The sequence below is a fragment of the Dermacentor andersoni genome, chromosome 11 (genome assembly GCF_023375885.2).
Source record: "Dermacentor andersoni chromosome 11, qqDerAnde1_hic_scaffold, whole genome shotgun sequence".
Lineage (NCBI taxonomy): Eukaryota > Metazoa > Arthropoda > Arachnida > Ixodida > Ixodidae > Dermacentor > Dermacentor andersoni.
In genome coordinates, this window is record NC_092824.1 from 12,682,461 (window position 1) to 12,706,854 (window position 24,394).

The 24,394-nt window shown below is 43.6% G+C and overlaps 1 protein-coding gene across 1 annotated transcript in view; it reads left to right on the top strand.

Moving 5' to 3' along the window:
* The window catches only part of Crk (Crk proto-oncogene, adaptor protein), a 77,379-nt gene that overhangs the window by 18,394 nt on the left and 34,591 nt on the right, over window positions 1-24,394 (top strand). The window contains exons 3-6 of the mRNA XM_050167751.3: window positions 12,007-12,160; window positions 19,148-19,198; window positions 19,341-19,472; window positions 21,248-21,400. Of these exons, the coding sequence (XP_050023708.1) occupies window positions 12,007-12,160; window positions 19,148-19,198; window positions 19,341-19,472; window positions 21,248-21,400 (490 nt within the window). The remainder of the gene's footprint in view (window positions 1-12,006; window positions 12,161-19,147; window positions 19,199-19,340; window positions 19,473-21,247; window positions 21,401-24,394) is intronic.

Consider the following 24,394-nt stretch of genomic DNA (forward strand, 5'->3'; position numbering starts at 1 on the left):
ATGGAGGACTACGGTGGCTGTGGAGCCGCTATAGATATCTTTCAGTATTTTTACATAAGGCTGGCTCGTCTACACCCCGATTCCATAATGCCTCCATGATTGCTTAGGTTTCGACTGAATCAAACGCTTTCTCGTAATCAATGAAAGCTATATATAAGGGTTGGTTATATTCTGCACATTTCTCTATCACCTGATTGATAGTGTGAATATGGTCTATTGTTGAGTAGCCTTTACGGAATCCTGCCTGGTCCTTTGATTGACAGAAGTCTAAGGTTTTCCTGATTCTATTTGCGATTACCTAAGTAAATACTTTGTAGGCAACGGACAGTAAGCTGCTGGTGTGGCTTGGTTCCTGCGGGAGATGGTGATATCAACGTAGGCACTGAATGGATGCAGCTTCACGAGTTTCTTGAAGTGTTCACCCTCGATAAAAGCACCATGCACAAAGCCTTGTTTTCCTGGGTCAGAGAGGGAAACGTGCAAAATCGTTTTTGCATGATGGCAACCACACATGATGTCAAAATAGGGGTTTCTCCCGCTTAAGCTGCCCTTTTTGACTTATGAGCACAGGTTTGGTGTGTCGCTATATCGCGACAACAGGCTAGAAGTTAAGCAGCCAGGAACTTGGAGTTGCAAGGTCTTCAGTGGCAGAGCACAAGGCACACTTATCATAGTGTCATGACAACCAGCATAAGCCTGCACTACTTATGTTGGTGTTTTCACATCCTGAATCTGGTTTGGTGGCGGCACGGCTACTGTGGGCTCCCAGAGTAATTATTTGCTGTTCTCCCAAAATTTATACGCCATACCGTGTTGCTCATAACATTAGCTTCAAAAGCAGCTGCGCAGCCACTTGAAAATTATGCCCTGTGGAACACATTGTGAAAAGTAATGAAACCGGTGAAACCACTGCATATGGCAACATAATCATACAGAGCAAGAATACCCAACCGTATACTTTCCCACTAGATTTACTAAAACATTTTAGCAGAATTACAATTGGAAGTGTTTCAAGATGTATGTGATACATTTTAAATATTGTTACTTTCATCAGTGCTTTTGCTGTTGAGGCACAATCTTGTCGCACTTGGTTTTGTACTGGGCACCTAAAGGGTAAATCGGCACATTTTTTAACACATGCTGTGATCTTGAAGGTTACAATTGGTCACCACCGCAGATAGCCAGCACATCTTGGTAGGATTAGAGTACTATGTGTTAGTTACATTGTGCCTAAAGATAGAACAAGGGAACACTTTCAGCAATGGTGGCTCTAGAACGCAACATGCTTTTGGATTTTCCTACTATTGACAACAAGGTAAATGAAACTTACCAGATTTGATGAGGTGTTCTATGTGTTACCTGGTATCAGTGCTGTTAATTACTGTTCGGTCTTGTGTCCAAAGGCTGTAACTGAATAACAACCGGCACATCTACTGTAACAGGTATTCTAGCTCTTTTCGTGAGAAAATGCATCCTCCGTAAGACCTTGATATCTGTGATGAATTACTCTTCCTAATTATAACCTCTGGCCTGACCCGGCACAAATGTTCGTGTTCAACCTATCGCCTTGCTCTTGACAAATCTCCAGCCTGAAGTAAAAATGTCAGATGAAAGGTTTGTTTCTGTTTTTGAACATGTGCCTGCACTTTGCTCAGCTTATCTGTATATAGGTTATTCGATTCAGCCAAGTTTCTCTGCACCCATTAATGGTACACGGCACCTAGGCCTTTGATTCCCCCGATGTGCAGCGGTGCACCCGGCACCCCTGTGCCCGATTGAATGGGGTGGAGTGCACCCTTGAACCTTGCAGTGAGTGGGTGCAGCCCGGCACATCATGACTGGCACCACCTGTACCTTTTCATTTGTGGTGCCATGCTTCTTTTCTGAATCGAACAAATCTTATACAGTCGCCGACCGTTTATTTGGACCTCACGGGGACTGTGGAAGTGTCCGAATAAACAGGTGTCCGAAAAAGCAGATTAAGAAAAAACAAAAAGATCCTTTATTTCCACGCACTTATTTGGGTTCGGCAGTAGGCTTGAAGAAATCGTGAATGCGCCATTGCACGCTGTTCCGTTTACGCGCAATCAGATAAGCCTGAATCTCGGAGAGGGTCGTATGGTCACTATAGGTGGCTGAAAGGACGGTCACTGCTTGTACACGCTCCGCATGCGACGGCAGCGTAGCACATGGTGCGTCATCTTCCGACTCGGAGTCATCGTCCGGTGGCGCAGCAGAAATCTGACGAATGATCTCGCCGTCATCGAGTTCTGCGCATGTCAGTACAGCAGTATCAGCACCTGTGAAACTGTCAAATGAGACGGTGTCCGGAATCGCAATGCAACCACTGCGCAGGTCTCAGCAGAACATTTTCGCCGTCAGTAGGGAGCACATCGAAAGGCGACAAATCTTAGGCCTCCCGGCACCCGCTTGCCGGCATTTCCCAGCGCAGTCTGCGCGGGCACTGTCGGCGCCATTAGACACTTAATGCGATGTTTCCGTATGCCGTGTTGGATCACCGCAACCTTGACACAGCACACAAAACAAACACCACCACGCTGTCACGCCGACACCAGTTGCACAAACGAAAAACGTGGCCCACTCGCAGCGTCGTGCACGAAGACAGAAACAAATAAGCTGCTGGATTGTCTTGACATGGCTTACTATAAGCTGAGACTGGAACTGCTGTCGCCACTCTATCGAACCAGGCAGAAACAATGATGATGAGGGGGATTTGCAGTAACGCCACTTCTTGGGGCAGCAAGGAGGCTCCGTTCAAAACAAAAATGGCGTTCAGAAAGTCAAACCATGTACCGGTCAAGAGTCGGTGCATGGTGCTCTCGATCGATTTGGCTGAAGGAGTGTCTGAAAATCATACAAGAGGTTGCAAGTTGTCCGAACTTTCGGCAGTTGTTATACATTATGGTCTACGGGGAGAATGTTGGTGTCACGAAGCAGACCGAATAATCGAGCATGTCCGAATTTTTGGAGTCCGAAAAATCAGTCGGCGACTGTATATGTATTCAAGTTGTCCCAGCTATCATGCACCGTGTTCATTATTTTGGACGAAGTTGATTATTCAGGTCAAAGGGGAGTGAGTTAAGTCAGTGTCACAGTGCAAGACAAACTCTTAAGGTGTGGACATGACTTGCAGGACCGGCTGGTAATTTTTCCGGTTTAAAACGACACCAGGAAAAGACTCTTGGGGATCATAGGTCTGTTACATGATGATTGGCAATGCTTTCCTGTGGGAAATACGCGTGGTTGTGACCTTGGTTTCCCACGATTTGGACACGGCAGCCCAGGGGAAACACAAATGCTTGTGTTGACTTCCCTTACGTCAGCAGGAGAAGGTGGAGTTGGACACTACCCGTGCGCTGCTGCCAAGTTGACTGAGTGGGGTGTGGTCAAGCTTCATTTGGCATCGTTGTCATTTTGTAGCCAAGCTTACTAATACCCCTGTCACTCGGGAAGATTTAATGTCATTCGAATCGAATGGCATTCGATGCATAGAATGCCATTTGGTCTGTTGCGGTGCTACACAGTAAAATATAATGGCATTCGCAAGTGATAGCAATGATAATCTGGAACAAAATTTTCTTTCGGTCTGCAGCCGCTGCAGCCATGGCACCGCACGTCATCGACGAACCACCACGAGAGTACACAACACCACTGCTGCCGTTGCTAAACAAACATCCAATATAGCCGACCTCCGCGACAGACTCCTGATGCAAAGAGTAATAGCGCTTGAGCACAGCCCGTGGTGAAAATATCATCGCGGCAAAAATAATTATTCCAAATCTAAAAAAAATATCTTCTGACTTTGCTGATGCACGAATTATTTTTTCGCATTGCGTGTCGCTGTTGTCTATCGGGGGTCAAGAGTATACATTTGTTTTGAAATCAAATGCGAATGATTTCCCCTATTTCATTCGATGGCAAATGTCATTCCATTCGAATGACATTAAATTTTCCAGTGTAAATCCCGATTTGTGGGATTATATGCGAATGCCATACGATTCAAATGACATTTAATCTTCCTGTGTGACAGGAGTATAAATTTCGCTCCCACTCACTTGCAGTCCTTGGAGATGTGCTCGTGGAAAAATTCAGAAACGACCAGCTGAGCTGCCTTTTCACTCAGTAAGGCTGTGATCATTGGTTCGTTTAGGGGCAGCATGAAAGGACGTTCACGAAAGCACTCGCAACAGCACTTGCTATACTCCCTTCGCAAAACTTCGCATCACACCTTAACATATATGGCAACCCTCTATGAAAAATCAGTTCGGTTCTAGAAAACGTGTTAAAGGTGTTTAGAACAGAAGCAGTGTAAGATGGAAAAAAAAAAAAAAAAGACTGTACGGAAAAAAATTGAGGGTATATTTGCCACCACCCTCTTGTGGCTGCGCTTCATATGTGCCATAGCGGGAAGCATAGGCACCGACTACGGGGGAAGGGGGGGCTGAGACCCCCCCCCCACCTGGCGATGCGGAAGCCCACCCGCCTCTACACACACACATCTAAAGTGCTATTACCAGAGCTTTGTCCCCCACATCATTTGAAGTTTCTTGACTTTGCTCGACCTTTTTGCTTGAAGTTTTACTGGGGCTAATAGCTTACCGCATCATTGTAGGCACGGACGTGCATGGCTTTTAATTTATACTTTCGCTTTATTTCTGCAAATACTGACCATAGGAGGACACGCACATTAGAAGCACTAGCGGCAGCTGCCTCAACCATATTTTCCCACTTCAACATTGTTTAAATTTCTACTGTAAACACCTTGTACATACACAATATATTTAAATATACACACAGGACAAAGTTTATTACATTTTTAAAGAGAAGCAGGCAGCCAGTTCAAAATTATTTCTAGAGGTATGGATAGCATATGACTAGAGAATGAATATGTTGCTGCGTCTTCACCATGCTTTGAATTGCTTTGCGTGCTTTTTCGACCATACCATGAAAAGACCTATAGACTTCAGTGAACCTTTCGGCAGAGACTTTTATCAATGGCATGTGAAATGCACGTGAATGTTGTGTCTCAGTATTGCTTCTCTTTCCAGTAAGCAATGCTAATGACCCATGGAAAAGAAAAGCTCTTCTAATAATTTACAGCATTTATAAGTGATCTATAAGATATATAAGATAATCTTCTATTGCCAACCTTAAATCGAGCAGGGAAATGAATTCTGGTGACCTGAACGACCTTGCTAAAGCTATGGCAGAGAAGCAGCCGGGAAGCATAAAAGAGGTCGTTAAGGTATTGACCGAGTTGGAAACTAAGCTAGATTCTTTCGCGTCAGACATTAAAAGTGACGTTGCTCGGATCAGTACCTCTAACGGGGAAATTCGGTCGGACATCACTGCTCTTAAACGATCCGTACAATTCCTGAGTGATGGTTTTGAAAAATTTTAACTTGATGTTGAGGCCTTCCGTGGTGAGCTTTCTGCTGTTAGGGCTGACAATGAGCAGTGCCGCATTGAAAGTGAACTCCTGAAAAAAGAACTGAAACAGGCTAGGAACGAGATAACTGAGTTAAAACAATACTCCAGAAATATGAATGTTGAAATTCAAGGGCTTCCGGTTGTACCAGATGAGGACCTTCTGAAGGAAGTTAGAAAACTTGCGGGGTATCTGAGGGCCGGCATCACCGAGGATGACATAGACGTTGTGCGTCGTGTGCCATCCAAAGATAAGAGTAGGCCGCATGTGGTCATAAAGTTTCGTTTGAGAGCCACCTGGGACAGAATGCTTTCGGCAGCTAAGAACAGAAAACTAAATGCAAGAGATCTAGGGTATGACACAGATGCAGATGCTTCTATCTATGTAAATGAGCATCTCTGTCACGAAAACAAAATTTTGCTAGCAAAAGCGAGACAAGCAAGGAAAGAGAAAAAATGGAAGTTTATCTGGGTGTCTCAGGGCAAAGTTCTCATGCGGAAATTGGAAAAGACACCAGTTTTGCGCATAATGTGGGAGGAGGACTTGGCGCAAGTTGTTTAACAGGTTGTCACAGTGCAAAAATGGTTTTCTTAGTTGTGATCCTGCATGTCATATTTCTTTATTTTTTTATCACCTTGTTCAACAGGATAACATAATCCTGTCCTTCTGTAGAGTGTTATATTTGTCTAAACCTATTTCTTCATATTACAGAGGTTTTTGTGTAGCCAATGCCCCTACTCTTCATCTACTTTATACAACTGAACATTTGTATAAAACTTTCAATATTGCTGTGTGCTGTATTAGTGCCTTATATCACTTCTCTGTTGTCTATGCTAGTTTTTCTAACATTGTACCACGAAAGTATGGATTCGTAACGATTCAGCAACATCTCTTACTGAGTACATTTACCCTTCTCAAAGACTGCTGTTATGTTATACTTGCTATAATTAATTTCTGTATACATAAGTTATCACCTCTGTCTACTAATGGATTCTAATAAAATGAGTTCTAGTCCATCGGAACTAAATTCAAGCATTGTAGACCAGCGCATATCACCCCTAGCTGTGCTTCACATTAATATGCAGTCTGCTTGCTGCAAAGAGGACAACCTGCTTATTCTTCTTGATGAGTTTAAATTTGATTTCTCCATAGTTATGCAAACAGAAACTTGGTACCGTGATGACTTGGGACATTATTAATATCGAAGGTTATAATCCAGTTCATTTGAATAGGAAAATAAGGACAGGAGGTGGCGTATGTACGTATGTATGTATGTATGTTAAAGATGAGATGAGATACGAATGGCTTAACGAGTGGTCTCAATGCACGGATGATATTGAAATCGTATGTCTTAAAGTAGAAAACTGTGTGTTTGTTGCAGTATACAGACCACCTGAAGGCAGCATAAACAATTTTATACAGTTTTTAGATAACATACTTTCCTTCGTTAATGACAATGGATATAAACTCATGTTGGGAGGTGACTTGAATATTGATATGTTAGCAAGCACAAACAAGCAAAAGTATCTTTCGACACTTCTTGATTCCCACTTTTTAACGAATGTCATTGTCACTCCTACTCGTATTACTGACTTGAGTGCAACATTAATAGACCTGTTCATAACAAACTTTCCCTTTGATTCCGTACTTTCTGGCACTATTTGTACCGCCATCAGTGATCACCTACCTATCAATCTTATAGTACACCAATCCCGCTGCACACCTAGACAGGCTGCTTCTGGTATATATTATAGAGCTGTAAATTTAAACTCTCTTTCTTGATTTCGTGATGAAATTGCGCAAACGCAATGGGATGACTTATTTTCTCTCTCTTGTGCTGACTTAGCTTACGTCAACTTTATCCGAACGATCACTTCAGTTTATAACAAACATTTCCCGCTTCAGGTTTTTAAAAAACCAAAGCGTGCCCGCCAACCTTGGATGACCACAGAGATCCTAAAAATCATGAAGGAAAAGGATAGGCTTTTTCATGCATTCCTAGTTAACTGAAATCCAGAGGCTTTCAGGATGTTTAAAAAATGCAGAAATTTGATTATTAATTACAACGGCAAGCAAAAAGAAATTACTATTATAACATGTTCGAGGGCATCACAGATATCAAACAAATGTGGAATAAATTACACTCCATCATATCTCCAGGTAGAGTAAGAAGTAGTTTAGAAGAACTTGTAGTTGATAATGAAGTAATCAAAGGTAAGGAGTTCGCCGACAAATTTAATGAATACTTTATATCTGTAACTGAGAGCTAACATCAAGATAGTGCCTTTGATTACTTACCCGTGCCACTCAAGGAATCAATATTTTTTTGCCCAACTGATGAAAATGAAGTATTAAGAGTATTTAAAAACTCTTAAGGCAGCAAGCAAATTTAAGAACTTCCGCGACAGCTGGCTCAAAATAGCCCTGGATGGAACACGAAATCGGCAGAACGGAGCGCGTGTTGTCACGAAAAGTATCGAATGGAACGAGACAACGCAGGTGTGGTATTCTGTGTTAGCTTCTGGCTTCGGTTTTGGGTCGTTTACGTCAGGGCGCCACTCAGCGCCAAACGCTGTAAGTTGCGTAAGTAAGAGCGAGGACATAAATGGTCTAAAAATGGAGCCGATTAAATATATTATTGATCTACTTAGCCCGTGTGTGGCACATATTTATCACCTTTCCTTACGAACTGGCATTTTCCCAGAGAACATGAAGAATGCTAAGGTGACGGTAATACACAAAAGTGGAGATAAGAACATTCTCGGGAATTATAGGCCTACTTCAATCCTTCTCCTATTCTACAAAGGACTTTAAAAAATTATTCATCTTAGACTGTCAAACTTTTTTGACAAACATTCCGTCATAACTAAATCGCAATACGGATTTAGATCAGGTTTTTCAACAGATAGTGCTCTGCTGTTTCAAAAGGAATTGATACTTAAATATATTGAAGCAAAAAAATTTGCACTCGGCATATTTTTAGATATGTCCAAGGCCTTTGACAAAATCACCCATGAAACATTAATACGAAGGCTGCAGTGTTATGGAGTTCGTGGTGTAGCCCTACATCTAATTCAAAACTACTTAACAAACAGAAAGCAATGTGTATCGATAAGCAGAACTCTGTCTTCTATGGAACCTGTTAAATGTGGAGTTCCCCAAGGCAGCATATTGGGCCTGCTTTTGTTTAATATATTTATTAATGATATTGTAAATGTTGACCATTCAGCCCAATACATAATCTATGCTGATGATACAAGTTCTTTCTTTTCAGGAACAAATATACATGATCTCGTGAACCTAGCTAACTTGACATTAGAAAAAATATGCAGCTGGACACTTAGCAATTCTTTACAAATTAACTGCTCTAAAACTAAAGCTATTCTTTTTCGGTCTAAATCTATACTTTATGAGCTCTCTCATTCTTACAATCTCATGTTGAATAATAATAAAATTGAATTTTCTTCTACAGTAAAATCTTTAGGTGTAATTTTTCACGAATATATGAAATCGGATCACCATACGGAACATTTACAAAACAAACTTTGCAAGGTCTTGGGCGTACTGAGAAAATGTCAGCGTGTATTACCAGTTCCTCAAAAGCTTTAGATTTTTAAGGCACTCTTCTCATCACATCTGCGCTATTGTAACTTAATTTGGTGTAACGGAACACAGCAATCCATAAATAATCTTGTTATCCTACAAAAAAAGGCTCTACGTTCTGTTGCAAACCTACCATTTAATGCACATACTTCAGAACTATTTATTAAATATAATGTAATTAAATTAAACGTGCTATATGAATACACTTTATTAGTATCCTTTAGATCTGATACCGTAAGAAATCGCGGTTATATACACAGTGTAGCTAACTTACAACTAAATCCTTCTTCGCGCCTAAACAGACACTCGGAAAAATAGTATGTACCACGGCCGCGCACAAATTATGGCTTTCAAACATTAAGGTATTGCTTGCCGAAGACATTAAATAAATTCAAGATTTCTTATGAAAACGTTCGCACACTAACACTTCTCTTTTAAGCATGCTGTGTTAAATATGTTTCAGTTAAATTTCACTTTTTGTAAAATATGTCTTCTGTGCATATTATGTTTTTCTCATTTGACAACCATGTTGAAATGTATTTTTCTTTTATTGCCATGCTGCCTTAGTGAACTGGGGACGTGGGGCCAGTCAAGCTGTTTTTAATGCAGCTTTTTTTCCCTCGTTCCAACCACTTATGTGAAACTCCATGTATGTGGTAAATAAAATGAACTTGAAACTTGAAACATTGTAAGTTGCATGCAAAGGTCATAAATATATACAGGGTATCCCAATTAACTATCATGCACCAAAATGTTTAAAAAAGGAACAATGCGTTACTCGAAGAACTCCTAGTGCATATTGTTTACAGTACAGTGGAGTAGCTGCCAGTAATTTTTTCGTTACTGAGATTTAATGAGGTAATTGTAATTAATTATCTTGCTCGAGACATACTATCCGAATTATGAAAGTGTCAATGAGGCATTTGAAGGCCATCTAACTGCAGTATTTTAGGCGACGTACTAATTGCATAGTAATTTTTTTTTTCAACAGATAAATAAGCTTCGCAAGCTATGAAAAATACCATACGGGAGTGCGCTGCCACCCACATCATAAAGCAGCGCCCTCAAACATGCTCCCCCTGAGTTAGCCAGGAAAAATTAAAGAAATATAGAAAAACATCACAATCGATCTAGTGCCTTATCTGCCACGCCCAGCCCGAAGTAACACGTCGCATTTGGTGTTAGTTGGAAACAAGCTGTGATAGCTGTTGTCTTAGTATAAATAAAGTGCACGGATGTCTCTTTTTTTTCCCGCAAGATCTATCGCCACAAAAGTTAATTGACACCGTCAGTGCAAAGGTATAAAGGTGCATTCTGTTTCATCCCAGTCGCCATGTGTTTCTCTAATGAGCACAAGGTAAACATGACCCTTGCCTTGGGATCTTCAAATGGCAACAAGAGGAAGACTGCAAATATATACATCAGTCATGGAAGTATGGAAGTAGACCAACCGCATTGACTGTCATCAGAAATTATGAAAACCTGAGACGAACCGGCAGCTCCAAGAAATAGCAGCGGAAGACTCCATCTTTGAGTCCTAGCCTACGCAGGGATGTTGTAGCATTTAAGAATTCAAGCCCTCATGCTAGCGTGTGGGATGTGCTCGCTCAGGTACCAATTTCCAAGTCATCAGTTTGGAGGATTCTAAGTGACGGCCTTTCACCCGTACTACCTCAACCAGCACCAATGCTTAGAAGCTAGGGACCTGTAGAATCCTTTAGATTTCTCGAACTGGGTCCTCACAAAAAGCCACTGAATAACCGGACTTTTTGAGCAACATCATGTGCACAGATGAAGCCAATTTTTGCAGAAACACTGAGGTACATTTGTCTAATCCACACTATCGGAGGGACTCCAATCTACACTGGGTAGAGTGCAATCGGCACCAGTACCAGTGGTCGCTCAATGTGTGGTTCGGAATTTACACCAGTGCTATAATTGGTCCCATCTTCTTTGATCACACACTGACTGGACAGCGCTACGTGAACGAAATCTTTGAAGGAGTGGTGGACGAGTTTTTCAGCGAAGTCCCGCTGCCTTGTCTTCCAGTTCTGTGGTACTGTATCAGCAAGATGGGGCACCCGCACACAGCAGCAGCCGAGCACGAAACTGGCTGGATGCGACTTTTCATGCGCAATAGATTGGAAGGCACGGGCCTGTAAATTGGCCGGCTAGGTCACCTGATTTCTCTCCACTCGATTTCTTTCTCTGGGGTTATCGTGCCTACATGACCAAGATGGATGAACATTAGTTCAAAGCAAGGGTAACGGATGTTTGCCGTAGAATTCCGCCATCGGTCATGAAGAAAGCCTGAATATGTGATAAAACGGACACTGCGTAGCTGCAAAAAAGGAGACCTATCCGAACATGTCCTCTAGGCTGGTGTTCAATGGAGCATACGAATTCATAGATAATAAGGGCACACTGAAATCTCGTTTTTTTTTTTTTTAATTTTTCTTTTTCTTTTTTTATTCAAACATCACGATTGCCAATTCGGCCCAATTAAACGCGGTATATTTATTTCCTTGAACGCATCAGTTTGGCTTTTTCTCTGCACATTGGTCACTTCCCGGTCCGTTTATTTCGCTCATTTTCTTTTTGACATGAACCTGTTTTTGCAGCACATATACACTTTCAGGAAAAATAAAACGGTAACTTTAATTTGGCTTTGAGCTCTGTCGATATGCTCAGTTGGTAGAACAGTCGACTGTAGGACTGCTGCGGGAGAGAATTTTGCTTTGGTCCAAAGCAAGTTTCTCGTGTGAAATATAGCTTAGCGCGCACTCTTTCGATGCGGTGTGAACAAATTTCAGCCAGGATTTTGAAACATTCTATGCCTTTTGCATTGCTTTTCACATTTCGTGTGTGGTCAGGGCAGCGCTTCGACCCCGTTATCAAGGGGCTTTTGTTATCAATGTGATTGATTTGTTGTCAATTTGTGTTCCACCTTGCAGGGAAGAGAACAAGGTGAGCCACTACATAGTGAACCGGGTGACACAGTTGGAGCAGACACGGTTCCGCATTGGTGACCAGATGTTCCCCGACATACCGTCACTGCTCAATTTTTACAAGCTGCACTACCTGGACACGACACCACTCGTAAGGCCGGTGAGTACACGACCGTGTTAAAGGATGACATTCGAGCAAGGGTGATAGGTTTGTTGATAGGCTTAGGTGACGTCCTACGTCAGACGGTGGTAGTTGGCAATTAAGTTAACCATAATGACGCGACATGTGCTCTTTGCGGCTCACTTAGGTGACCGCAACATATGCCTTGACATTTTTGAATAGATGATGGGATATGTCATGTCCATCATAATTTCGGGGGACAGTGCATCGGTTCCTGCAGCTAGTATTGTAAGTAAACTGCTGATTTGTGCAGGCCTGCTGTTTTGTTTGCTGTTCAAGTGATCAACAAATGTTCTAAAAAAAAAAAACACTTTTCAGAAAAACGGAAAGACCTTGTGGCTGGGGGAGGTTAGAGCACAGCCATAGTTGTGAGAACACATGGTTTATGAGCCGCATGTTCTAGCCACAGTGCCGCGGCAGTTCCGTTTGAGCCATGGAATAGTGGAAGCATGTTATGCGGTTCAGTGCACATGCAGCAAGGTAATGAGACTCGCCACTTTGTTCACACAAGTGGCTTTGCAGAATATTTCGGTCTGGCATTGCTGGTACTGAAACTGCACAGCCGTGATGAGGCATCATTTCTTTGGGTACGCAGCCAGATTTCCTGTGTGATAAACAATAAGCATGGAACACTTGTTAGAGTTAATGATTCACACTTTATGTAAGAACGAGAAGAAAAGGGGTTAACCGTGGGGCCCGATTTTTATTAATCGTATCGAGAGAAGCCAACAAACAAAGACGCCAAGGAAAACAAAGGGAAATTACTTGATTGAATTAATGAAATGATAAATTAATGGCAATGAAAGGGGATGAAAAAACAACTTGCCACAGGTGGGGAACAATCCCGCGTCTTCGCATTGAGGTACGTCCACACTAGCGACAAAAACGCGCACGACGCGCGCTCGCGTGGCAGACGCCTGCGGGCAAGTCCACAGTCACGTTTTGTGGCATGCGGCAACGGCGCGTGAAGACCCGCTGTTGTAGGTCGACGGGGCAGCCGGACGAAGGATTTACGGCATGAGGCCTAAACGGCCGGGGCGCGCAGCACTGCAAGATAAGAGCCGGACTGCTTCAGTCGGGAACCAGATAAAGAATGCTCTTTTATTTCTGCGAGGGGAAACAGGAGGCAAGTTACAGCGTTTGGTGCTGAGTGGCGCCCTGACGTAAACGACCCAAAACCGAAACCAGAAGCTAACACAGGATACCACACCTGCGTTGTCTCGTTCCATTCGATACTTTTCGTGACAACACACGCTCCGTTCTGCCGATTTCGTGCTCCATCCAGGGCTATTTTGAGCCAGCTGTCGCGGAAGTTCTTAAATTTGCTCGCTGCCTGCTCGCCTGCATAGTATGTACAAACACAATGACATGCTCACACATGTTCCCGCAACATTCAGAAAATTTCACCAATTACTCACCTGTCAGTGCAGCGGTGGCGTAGAAGTAGAGCACCCGCCTCGCGTGCAAGAGGTCCGTGGTTCAAATCCCGGTGCCGCGCAATTTTTCACCGGATGAAAAAAAAAAAATCCGCTTGTTGATAAAATTGCATAAACAGGCCTGGACTGTGGCCTGATCCCGGTGACCAGAACCGGTAATGCACTCCCTCACCAGAGCAGGATTGGCCACCCTGGTGCAGTACTCGGCCACAACCTCCTATATGAACACAACAATCAAACCCCAGCCCTCAGTCCCCAGCAGCTGCGAAGCAACTGACCAGGGCGGCGGTCAGACCTGCGACGCAGCAGAAGGTGCTAAGAATCCCTGGCTCCGGACAGGCCGCCATTGGAATATGAACCTGGCAACGTTTAACGGTAGAACGTTATCTAATGAGGCGAGTCTAGCAGTGCTATTGGAGGAATTAGAGGGCAGTAAATGGGGTATAATAGGGCTCAGTGAAGTTAGGAGGCCAAAAGAAGGATATACAGTGCTAAAAAGCGGGCACGTCCTGTGCTACCGGGGCCTAGCGGAGAGACGAGAACTAGGAGTCGGATTTCTGATTAATAAGAATATAGCTGGTAACATACAGGAATTCTATAGCATTATCGAGAGGGTGGCAGGTCTTGTTCTGAAACTTAATAAGAGGTACAAAATGAAGGTTGTACAGGTCTACGCCCCCACATCCAGTCATGATGACCAGGAAGTTGAAAGCTTCTATGGAGACGTGGAAACGGCGAAGGGTAGAGTGAAAACAAAATACGCTATACTGATGGGCGACTTCAATGACAAGGTAGGCAAGAAGCAGGCTAGAGACAAGGCAGTGGGGGAATATGGCATAGGCACTAGGAATAGCAGGGGAGAGTTATTAGTAGAGTTTGCGGAACAGAATAATATGCGCATAATGAATACCTTATTCAGCAAGCGCGATGCCGAAAGTGGACATGGAGGAGCCCGAACGGCGAGACTAGAAATGAAATAGACCTCGTACTCTGCACTAACCCTGGCATCATACAAGATGTGGACGTGCTCAGCAAGGTGCGCTGCAGTGACCATAGGATGGTAAGAACTCGAATTAGCCTAGACCTGAGGAGGGAATGGAAGAAACTGGTGCATAATAAGCCGATCAATGAGTTAGCGTTAAGAGGGAAAATAGAGAAATTCCAGATCGAGCTACAGAACAGGTATTCGGCTTTAACTCAGGAAGAGGACCTTAGGGTTGAAGCAATGAACGACAATCTTGTGGGCATCATTAAGGAGTGTGCAATAGAAGTTGATGGTAACTCCGTTGGACAGGATACCAGTAAGCTATCGCAGGAGATGAAAGATCTGATCAAGAAACGCCAATGTTTGAGAGCCTCTAACCCTACAGCTAGAATAGAACTGGCAGAACTTTCGCAGTTGATCAACAAGCGTAAGACAGCTGACATAAGGAAGTATAATATGGATAGAATTGAACATGCTCTCAGGAACAGAGGAAGCCTAAAAGCAGTGAACAAGAAATTAGGAATTCGCAAGAATCAGTTGTATGGGTTAAGAGACAAAGCCGGCAATATCATTATTAATATGAATGAGATAGTTCAAGTGGCTGAGGAGTTCTATAGAGATTTATACAGTACCAGTGGCACCCACGACGATAATGGAAGAGAGGATAGTGTAGAGGAATTTGAAATCTTACAGGTAACGCCGGAAGAAGTAAAGAAAGCCTTGGGAGCTATGCAAAGGGGGAAGGCAGTTGGGGAGGATCAGGTAACAGCAGATTTGTTGAAGGATGGTGGGCAGATTGTTCTAGAGAAACTGGCCACCCTGTATACGCAATGCCTCATCACCTCGAGCGTACCAGAATCTTGGAAGAACGCTAACATAATCCTAATCCATAAGAAAGGGGACGCCAAAGACTTGAAAAATTATAGACCGATCAGCTTACTGTCAGTTGCCTACAAACTATTTACTAAGGTAATCGCAAATAGAATCAGGAACACCGTAGACTTCTGTCAACCAAAGGACCAGGCAGAGTTCCGTAAAGGCTACTCAACAATAGACCATATTCACACTATCAGTCAGGTGATAGAGAAATGTGCAGAATATAACCAACCCTCATATATAGCTTTCATTGATTATGAGAAAGCGTATGATTCTATCGAAACCTCAGCAGTCATGGAAGCATTACGGAATCAGGGTGTAGACGAGCAGTATGTAAAAATACTGAAAGATATCTATAGTGGCTCCACAGCCACCGTAGTCCTCCATAAAGAAAGCAACAAAATCCCAATAAAGAAAGGCGTCAGGCAGGGAAATACGATCTCTCCAATGCTGTTCACAGCGTGTTTACAGGAGGTATTCAGAGACCTGGATTGGGAAGAATTGGGGATAAAAGTTAATGGAGAATACCTTAGTAACTTGCGATTCGCCGATGATATTGCCTTGCTTAGTAACTCAGGGGACCAATTGCAATGCATGCTCACTGACCTGGAGAGGCAATGCAGAAGAGTGGGTCTAAAAATTAATCTGCAGAAAACTAAAGTAATGTTTAACAGTCTCAGAAGAGAACAGCAATTTACAATAGGTAGTGAGGCACTGGAAGTGGTCAGGGAATACATCTACTTAGGGCAGGTAGTGACGGCGGATCCGTATCATGAGACGGAAATAATCAGAAGAATAAGAATGGGCTGGGGTGCGTTTGGCAGGCATTCTCAGATCATGAACAGCAGGTTGCCATCATTCCTAAAGAGAAAAGTGTATAACAGTGGTGTTTTACCAGTACTCACCTGCGGGGCAGAAACCTGGAGGCTTACGAAAAGGATTCTACTTATATTGAGGACGACGCAACAAGCTATGGAAAGAAGAATGATGGGTGTAACGTTAAGGGATAAGAAAAGAGCAGATTGGGTGAGGGAACAGACGCGAGTTAATGACATCTTAGTTGAAATCAAGAAAAAGAAATGGGCATGGGCAGGACATCTAATGAGGAGGGAAGATAACCGATGGTCATTAAGGGTTACGGACTGGATTCCAAGGGGAGGGAAGCGTCTTACGAAAAGGATTCTACTTATATTGAGGACGACGCAACAAGCTATGGAAAGAAGAATGATGGGTGTAACGTTAAGGGATAAGAAAAGAGCAGATTGGGTGAGGGAACAGACGCGAGTTAATGACATCTTAGTTGAAATCAAGAAAAAGAAATGGGCATGGGCAGGACATCTAATGAGGAGGGAAGATAACCGATGGTCATTAAGGGTTACGGACTGGATTCCAAGGGGAGGGAAGCGTAGCAGGGGGCGGCAGGAAGTTAGGCGGGCGGATGAGATTAAGAAGTTTGCAGGGACGACATGGCCACAATTAGTACATGACCGGGGTTGTTGGAGAAGTGTGGGAGAGGCCTTTGCCCTGCAGTGGGCGTAACCAGGCTGATGATGATGACTCACCTGTCATGCCAAACTGCTGTCCAATAATGTGCCAGTGGTGGGCGCACAGGTCCTTGTCCTTAAAATCGACGTTCGATTTGTCATAAAGGCACGCATATCCGTGAATGGTTTCCAAAAACGCCTCCATTGCGAGGCGACTTCTTTGTCGACATCTCGGTGGCGGTGTGGAAGGCTGAACAAAAACAGCCCCCTTGACTGGAAATGGCCTCTGAGATTTTACGGCGTGCATGTCACTGTTCAATCTCAGAGCCCATAGATTATGAGTCTTTGCTTATGCGACAGGTGGCGCCACAACAGCGCGGCTTGCTTCTTATTGGTGCTTGTTTTGCGGCTGCCGCCGAAAGGGTCTCGCACCCATTCGCGCATTTGCCGCGTGTTGCTGCTGCTCTTCGTGAATCTTGCCGCGTGTGACAGCACCGCTCACCGCGCGCAGTGTGTCGCACATTTTTGTTGCTAGTGTGGACGTACCCTTATACACCCTTTTTTGCGAAGATGTGGCATCGTTCCCCACCTGCAACAAGTTGTTTTTTCATGCACTTTCATTGCCATTAATTTATCATTTCTTTAATTCAATCAAGTAATTTCCCCTATGTTTTCCTTGGTGTCTTTAGTTGTTGGCTTCTCATGATATGATCTGCACTTTTACATTTAGCCATGTGAACTTGATTCTCATTCACTATGCAGCTTTGTGGTCAAGTGCTTGCTTTCTGGAAAAAAAATAGTGCTCACAGTATCAGATAAGTCATAATTCTTGAACTCCATAGTACATCCAGAAAGATGGGCTTGACATGTATTAGTTTGCAGACAGCGCTAACATATCACCATGGCATGTTCTTGAATTTACCTCATCATCGCCACAAGCACGTCAGAAGATTCAGCAACAGCTTTATAAAAGTGGTCAGATGGAAGCGATTTGGCCACTGCCATCCGCACTTGTTGTCACCACCAAGCTGTATCCTAGTGTAGAGGGCGCAAGTTCGTCCGGTGAGCTCTTTACAGTATGCTACGTCTCTGTCTGCTTGTGTGTCGGAGCACTGTGACACCTCTGTGGAAATGTGATGTAAACAACATTAGCGTGTTATGAATTGATTGTGTATAAGAGAATGTGGCTGCCCGTAATCGTCTGTTAGGTGAGTAATAAGGAGCGTTATAATCTTTTTTTCTGTAATGTGTATATTTATCAGCCAGGCTGAAGAGATGCTTTAGCTCGGGGCCAACTCCAATTTCTTTATTCAAATGCTTGTAAAAGGCAGAAATGCTTTTATGAGACAACCACTGTACCCATTTAAATGAAATTTGTTGCATTTGACAGAGAAAGTAAAATTCAAGAGACTTGGGGAGCAGAATTTTGATTTAGTGCCTGTAAATATTAACAAATAATTGCCATAAGTGAATAAAGCTCATAAAGTTTGAAGCACAATGTTTACAAATCTGCAACTCTGCACTAAAAATGGATGTCACAGTTTTGTAAACATCAATTGTTAGAGAATCTCAAGTGGACCAATTGGATATATAAATTTACTGTTTACGTGAGTTTGTTACAATTTTTACAAGGGTCTTGCAAAAGTTTCACCCACAAGTAAGCAGTATGTTTCAGATCAGTGTATAATACATTAATTTTGTCTACTTGAGATATATTCTTAGGGGCAGTTTACGGAATGTTAGTTTGAGTTGTAAACTTCATACATAAGTTTTCTTCAATTTTCAATAATTTTTGTTGAGAAATTGACGGCCTGTATTAAAACTGTGCACACCACAATCATTAGAATATAAATTTATCACTTCAGTGCAACAGTCCTCATCAAAATCGGTTTAGTGGTCGCCGAGAAAAACAGTTTCCCTATTTTCATGCATTAAGATAGACGCTCCTAAGCTAAAACTTCCTCCTAAGCTGTGAGTGGATTGTGGAGTATTGTGAGTTGCATGACTGTATTGTTTGAGGAGGCTGCGTGCTCTTGAGGAGGATTCTGGGGATGCACTGTGTGCTATTGATGACAGAAATGTGCCATTGTGAATTTGGCAAGCTCATAGATTCTGTACCATCTTTTTACTAGGCACAATATATCTGTCTGGAGAACTAATAATTATCATTTTTCTTTTTTTCCAGGCTGCAAAAAAGGTTGAGAGAGTGAAAGCCAAATACGACTTTGAAGGGAGTGTGAGTTCCATTCTAACATCTGCTTCTGCTTTGAATCTGCCAATCATGCCACTAAATTTGGCACAACATTGTGATGTTGAAACAATCGCTGCCATTAAAGCTGACCTGTGGAGACTCATCCTCGAAGCCTGGATGTTTGCAGGGGGACGCCGATGACCTGCCCTTCAGAAAGGGTGAGGTGCTGACTGTTATCTCGAAGGACGAAGACCAGTGGTGGACCGCAAGAAACAGTCTTGGCCACACGGGGTCCATTCCTGTGCCATATGTCGAAAAGGTGAGAAAAAGTGCCAACTCGGGCAATGAAATCTTGGACCATGTGTAAGGAGCCTAGTTTTATGAAGCTGAGCAAATTTTTGTGATTTGCATGCAGCTGGATTTGTGTTTACCCCTGAAATGTCTGCACGCATAGACAGTGATGATAATGGAACCGAAAAAAAAAAAAAAAAAGGTTTCGTGGCAATGATGCAGGACCCAGAATGTTGCGAGGATGAGCACTGCTCCTTGGAATAGCCTCAGAGATTAAGCAGTGCCTGCGACGCGCCGAGAATCTCGGAGGCAATGTATGGGATTTTTTTCAGGTCTGCTAACTGCTCGGGACATGTGTCATCTCCTGAAATTGCTATTTAAGGGCTGTTGTAGAGAATATTACAGTCGCCGACCGTTTATTCGGACCTCACAGGGACTGCGGAAATGTCCGAATAAACAGGTGTCTGAAAAAGCAGATTAAGAAAAAACAAAAAGATCCTTTATTTCCACGCACTTATTCGGGCTCGGCAGTAGGCTTGAAGAAATCGTGAATGCGCCATTGCACGCTGTTCCATTTACGCGCAATCAGATAAGCCTGAATCTCGGAGAGGGTCGTATGGTCACTATAGGCGGCTGAAAGGACGGTCACTGCTTGTACACGCTCCGCATGCGACGGCAGCGTAGCACATGGTGCGTCATCTTCCGACTCGGAGTCATCGTCCGGCGGCGCAGCAGAAATCTGACGAATGATCTCGCCGTCGTCTAGTTCTGCGCATGTCAGTACAGCAGTATCAGCACCTGTGAAACTGTAAAATGAGACTGTGTCCGGAATCGCAATGCAACCACTGCGCAGGTCTCGGCAGAACATTTTTGGCGTCAGTAGGGAGCACATCGGAAGGCGACAAATCCTAGGCCTCCCGGCACCTGCTTACCGGCATTCCCCAGCGCAGTCTGTGCGGGCACTGTCGATGCCATTAGACACTTGACACGATGTTTCCGTATGCCGCGTTGCATCACCGCAAGCTTGACAGAGCACATAAAGCAAACATCACCACGCCGTCATGCCGACACCAGTCGCACAAACGAAAAACGTGGCCCACTCGCAGCATCGCGCACGAAGAAAGAAACAAATCAGCTGCTGGATTGTCTTGACATGGCTTACTAAGCTGAGACCGGAACTGCTGTAGCTACGAACCAGGCAGAAACGATGATGATGAGCGGGAATTTGCAGTAGCGCCACTTCGTGGGGCAGCAAGGAGGCTCCGTTCAAAACAAAAATGGCATTGAGCAAGTCTAACCATGCACCGGTCAGAGTAGGTGCATGGTGCTCTCGATCGAGTTGGCTCAAGGAGTGTGCGAAAAATCAGACGAGAGGTTGCAAGGTGTCTGAACTTTCGGCAGTTGTTATACGTTATGGTCTATGAGGAGAATGGCGGTGCCGCGAAGCAGGCCGAATAATCGAGCATGTCCGAATTTTTGGAGTCCGAAAAATCAGTCGGCGACTGTAATCAAAATAGGAATTAACAGCCATGCTGGTTTGCCACGATCGCTCCTTTTGTAAAACAGTCGAGGTGCATTACAGTGGACCACAATGATCAAGTGATGAAGATCCGTTATTACCACTGTCCATTCTTTCCAAAATTAGATCCGCATGCATGTTGGGAAAAGCCATAAGTTCGCACATAGTTCCGTCTAGTGTTTGATTATTATAACCTGGAGGCAATGAATATCATCCAGCATTGTAATACAACGAGCATCACCCACTTTGGCTGACTCGCCAACTTGTTGCAATATGTTCCACAGATCGACGACTGCCAGCTGCCTAATGACGGGCATGGGTGGAACGGACCTGCATCACCCCCGCAATTGGGATCACCACCCGTGGCACCACCTGCTGCCCGGACCACGCCTGGCGCTGGCGACCCCATCAAGTACAACACCCCATCTAATGTGCAGGCATGTCAGCATGTCTCACTGCTGTTAGCTCGGCTGTAGTTTGTGTGCAGCACTTGAAAGTGCCTAGGCGATTAGAAATATCTGTGATTGCAATATATTGTTGTGGGGCTAGCACAGGTCCTTTTCTCTCTAAAATGTTTCAAAGGGCCCCTGCGACAGGTTTGCTTAAAAATTGAGAGCATGCTGTAATGAGTGTGATGCCTTTCATTGAATATATTTCCTGCATAAATTTTTGAGAAACGTACCTAGTAATAATGGACATAAAATCAACACAATGTTTACTTCAGAATTGTAGCTGTTTGGGCGTCCCGGTTCAACATCATGACAAATTGCAGTGCAGAGACACAAAGATGGACAGAAGAAAGAGACGGTAGAAGCCGAGCGCCAACTGACAACAAAAGTTTCTTTTCAGCGACCTGTCTTTATACTGTAAACTCATGACCATTACACATGCACAGACCACTTTCTTAGGTGAGGTTAACTCCTTATCTGACAGGCATACAGATGGGATACTGACACACCCAGAACCAACTTGTGAAATCTTTTCTGGCCTAGTGATTTCACACATAAGATTATCACTAAGTTTGTGAGCAGATGTTGTGGGAAGTTGCAGAGTGAGCCGATTGATTTGGGACAAGCATGCGCACTTGCTGATCTCATTGCCCTTCATCATGCCACCAGTGTAGTGGCTGTGGGTTCTCCTCTGTCAGGCTGCAGGACACCATGCTTGGTTAGTTAGCAAGCCTATCTAACTTATACGGCCCCTAAAGCTGCAAGTCTTGCTTCAAATAATGGTCTGATACCTGTGTCATACGTACACTTCGGATCATGATTGGGACAGATCCGTGTTGGATTTCTTGATCGCAACGAACTATGGTCATTGCTATCGTCTGTTGATGGTCTGCAACTCTCAGAATTCGATGATGTCTTCGCTACAAATGCTGATTTGCAAAATATGGTTAAATTTGGACAGTATGTCTGTTTTTCAGCATACTACAGTCGCCAACCGATAAATGGACGCCGATAATCCGGACATGCTCGGTAATCCGGACAGCTTCGTGGCGCTGCCAGTGGCCCCGTAGGCTTAATGTCTAAAGACAACCGATATTTCGGACAGCCGCCAGCTCTACACTCAATTATCCGGACTCCGTCCGTGGCTGTAGCTTACGCCGACTCTGCCTTGATTATCTCCTCTGGCAACCTTGAAGAGACATCAAGTATGGCCTCAGAGATACGAGACATAAAGTATGGCCTTAGGGATTACACGCCAAGTGGTAATCCCTGAGGCCTTGCCTTGGTCTCAGCACTGCGCCTCAGAGATTTAGAGTCACTCGGTGCGTCAGCGTCTGTTTTCGACGCAAACAAGGCTTCCAGATGCTGCCTGTGCTTCCCCCCCTCACACAAGAGCTTCCCACTGTTCTCATAAGCCCAAGTGCTGTGCACCAGCAAAGGCTCAGCTGCCAAGCATCGAGACAAGGAAACAAACGGAGGAGTCGTCAGACGCCCAGTCTCCCGAGATGAAGCCTATACATAACGTAGAGCAGGACTAACATGCTGCTATCACCTTTATACGAAGAAGAAAAAGGTCTAAACACTTGGCGCTGAATTCATGAAGCCAGCGCTAATATTATATGTCCGATGTCATGACTGGCTGGCTCCTGTTCTTATGAACACTTCTGTCGTAAGAAATTCTTTTAAGGGTGGACACTGCTATTGAAATAATGTTCATCAGCTTTTTCATCAATATTAATGAAACTTTCCAGTATTATTAAGATTCTTGCGCTGATTTCAAATATGTAATTTTGTTGTAGGTCAATTAGTTTCTGTGATAATTAACATTTCACTTCCATTGTTTAAGGCCACAATGGAAAATAAATGGCTCAATAAAAAATTATTTGTAAGGCATGTTTAGATAGCATAAAGAATATGGAATGAAGGATAGCAAGAAAAATTTTTATCTGACCGTTAATAGATATTTTTATAGCCCAGAAAATATGCCAAGTATGTGGCAGAAATTGTGGGAAAATCATTAGTTTTCAAAGGGGAAAAAAAATTACTTGCTATACTTCATAGAGTATACATTAGGCTCCGTTCTGCAAAAAAAAGAATAGTGCTATCTGTTCTTGGTATTCGAATATCGAAGCCTGAATATTACATGGAGCCCAAAATTTGTGTTACAGTACAAAAGCAAACAGCATTAAATATGAGAGGACACGGCATCCAGAACAACCATTTTCGATACTCGCTCTACACACATGAAACTTCCAGGACACATCCAATCTTGTATGCTGCTTATAAATATGTAATTAGATTCTTTCTTAGGTCAATAAAAGAAAGGTACCGTATTTATTCGAATCTAGGCCAGCCCCGATTCTAAGCCAACTCCTGAATCTCCAAAACCAGAAAAAATAAAAAGACTTACCTTGAATGTAGGCCGAACAAAAAAGTGAAGACAGCGTTCACAAAATGAATGCAGCATTATTTAATATGAACATGCCGAGCTCACTCTATGTTATCGCCATTAGCCAGACCACACACACGCTTGCGTTGGCGTGCACATGCATGCGCAGACAGTGCGGCACGGCTCACACGCATCGAAATGTGGTGCGATCTCGATGAACAGCTCCTCCCCGTTATTTCGCGCTATCTTTCTTATCGCTCTCATCTCCTCATTGCGGCACATGTAAAAGGTGTTTCCCATTTCCCCCTCCAACAACGGACATTTTTCTCGTCGATGCCGAAGTCTCGCCCGGCTTGAACGTTTGACGATGCCTCTGTGGCTAGCACAACTTTTCATTTGAAAGTGGCACTATAGTGGCATCGCCTGTTTGGTGCCATTACGGTAACATCAGGCTATTGGCCAAGCCGCACACCAATAGGTCAAAATAGCGACATCGCTCGCATGCTTCAGTTGGCTACAATGAAACCTCGTTAAATCGTAGTTGACCAGAGCTCGGAAAAAGTATGTACTAAACGGTAGTACTGCTTAACCGA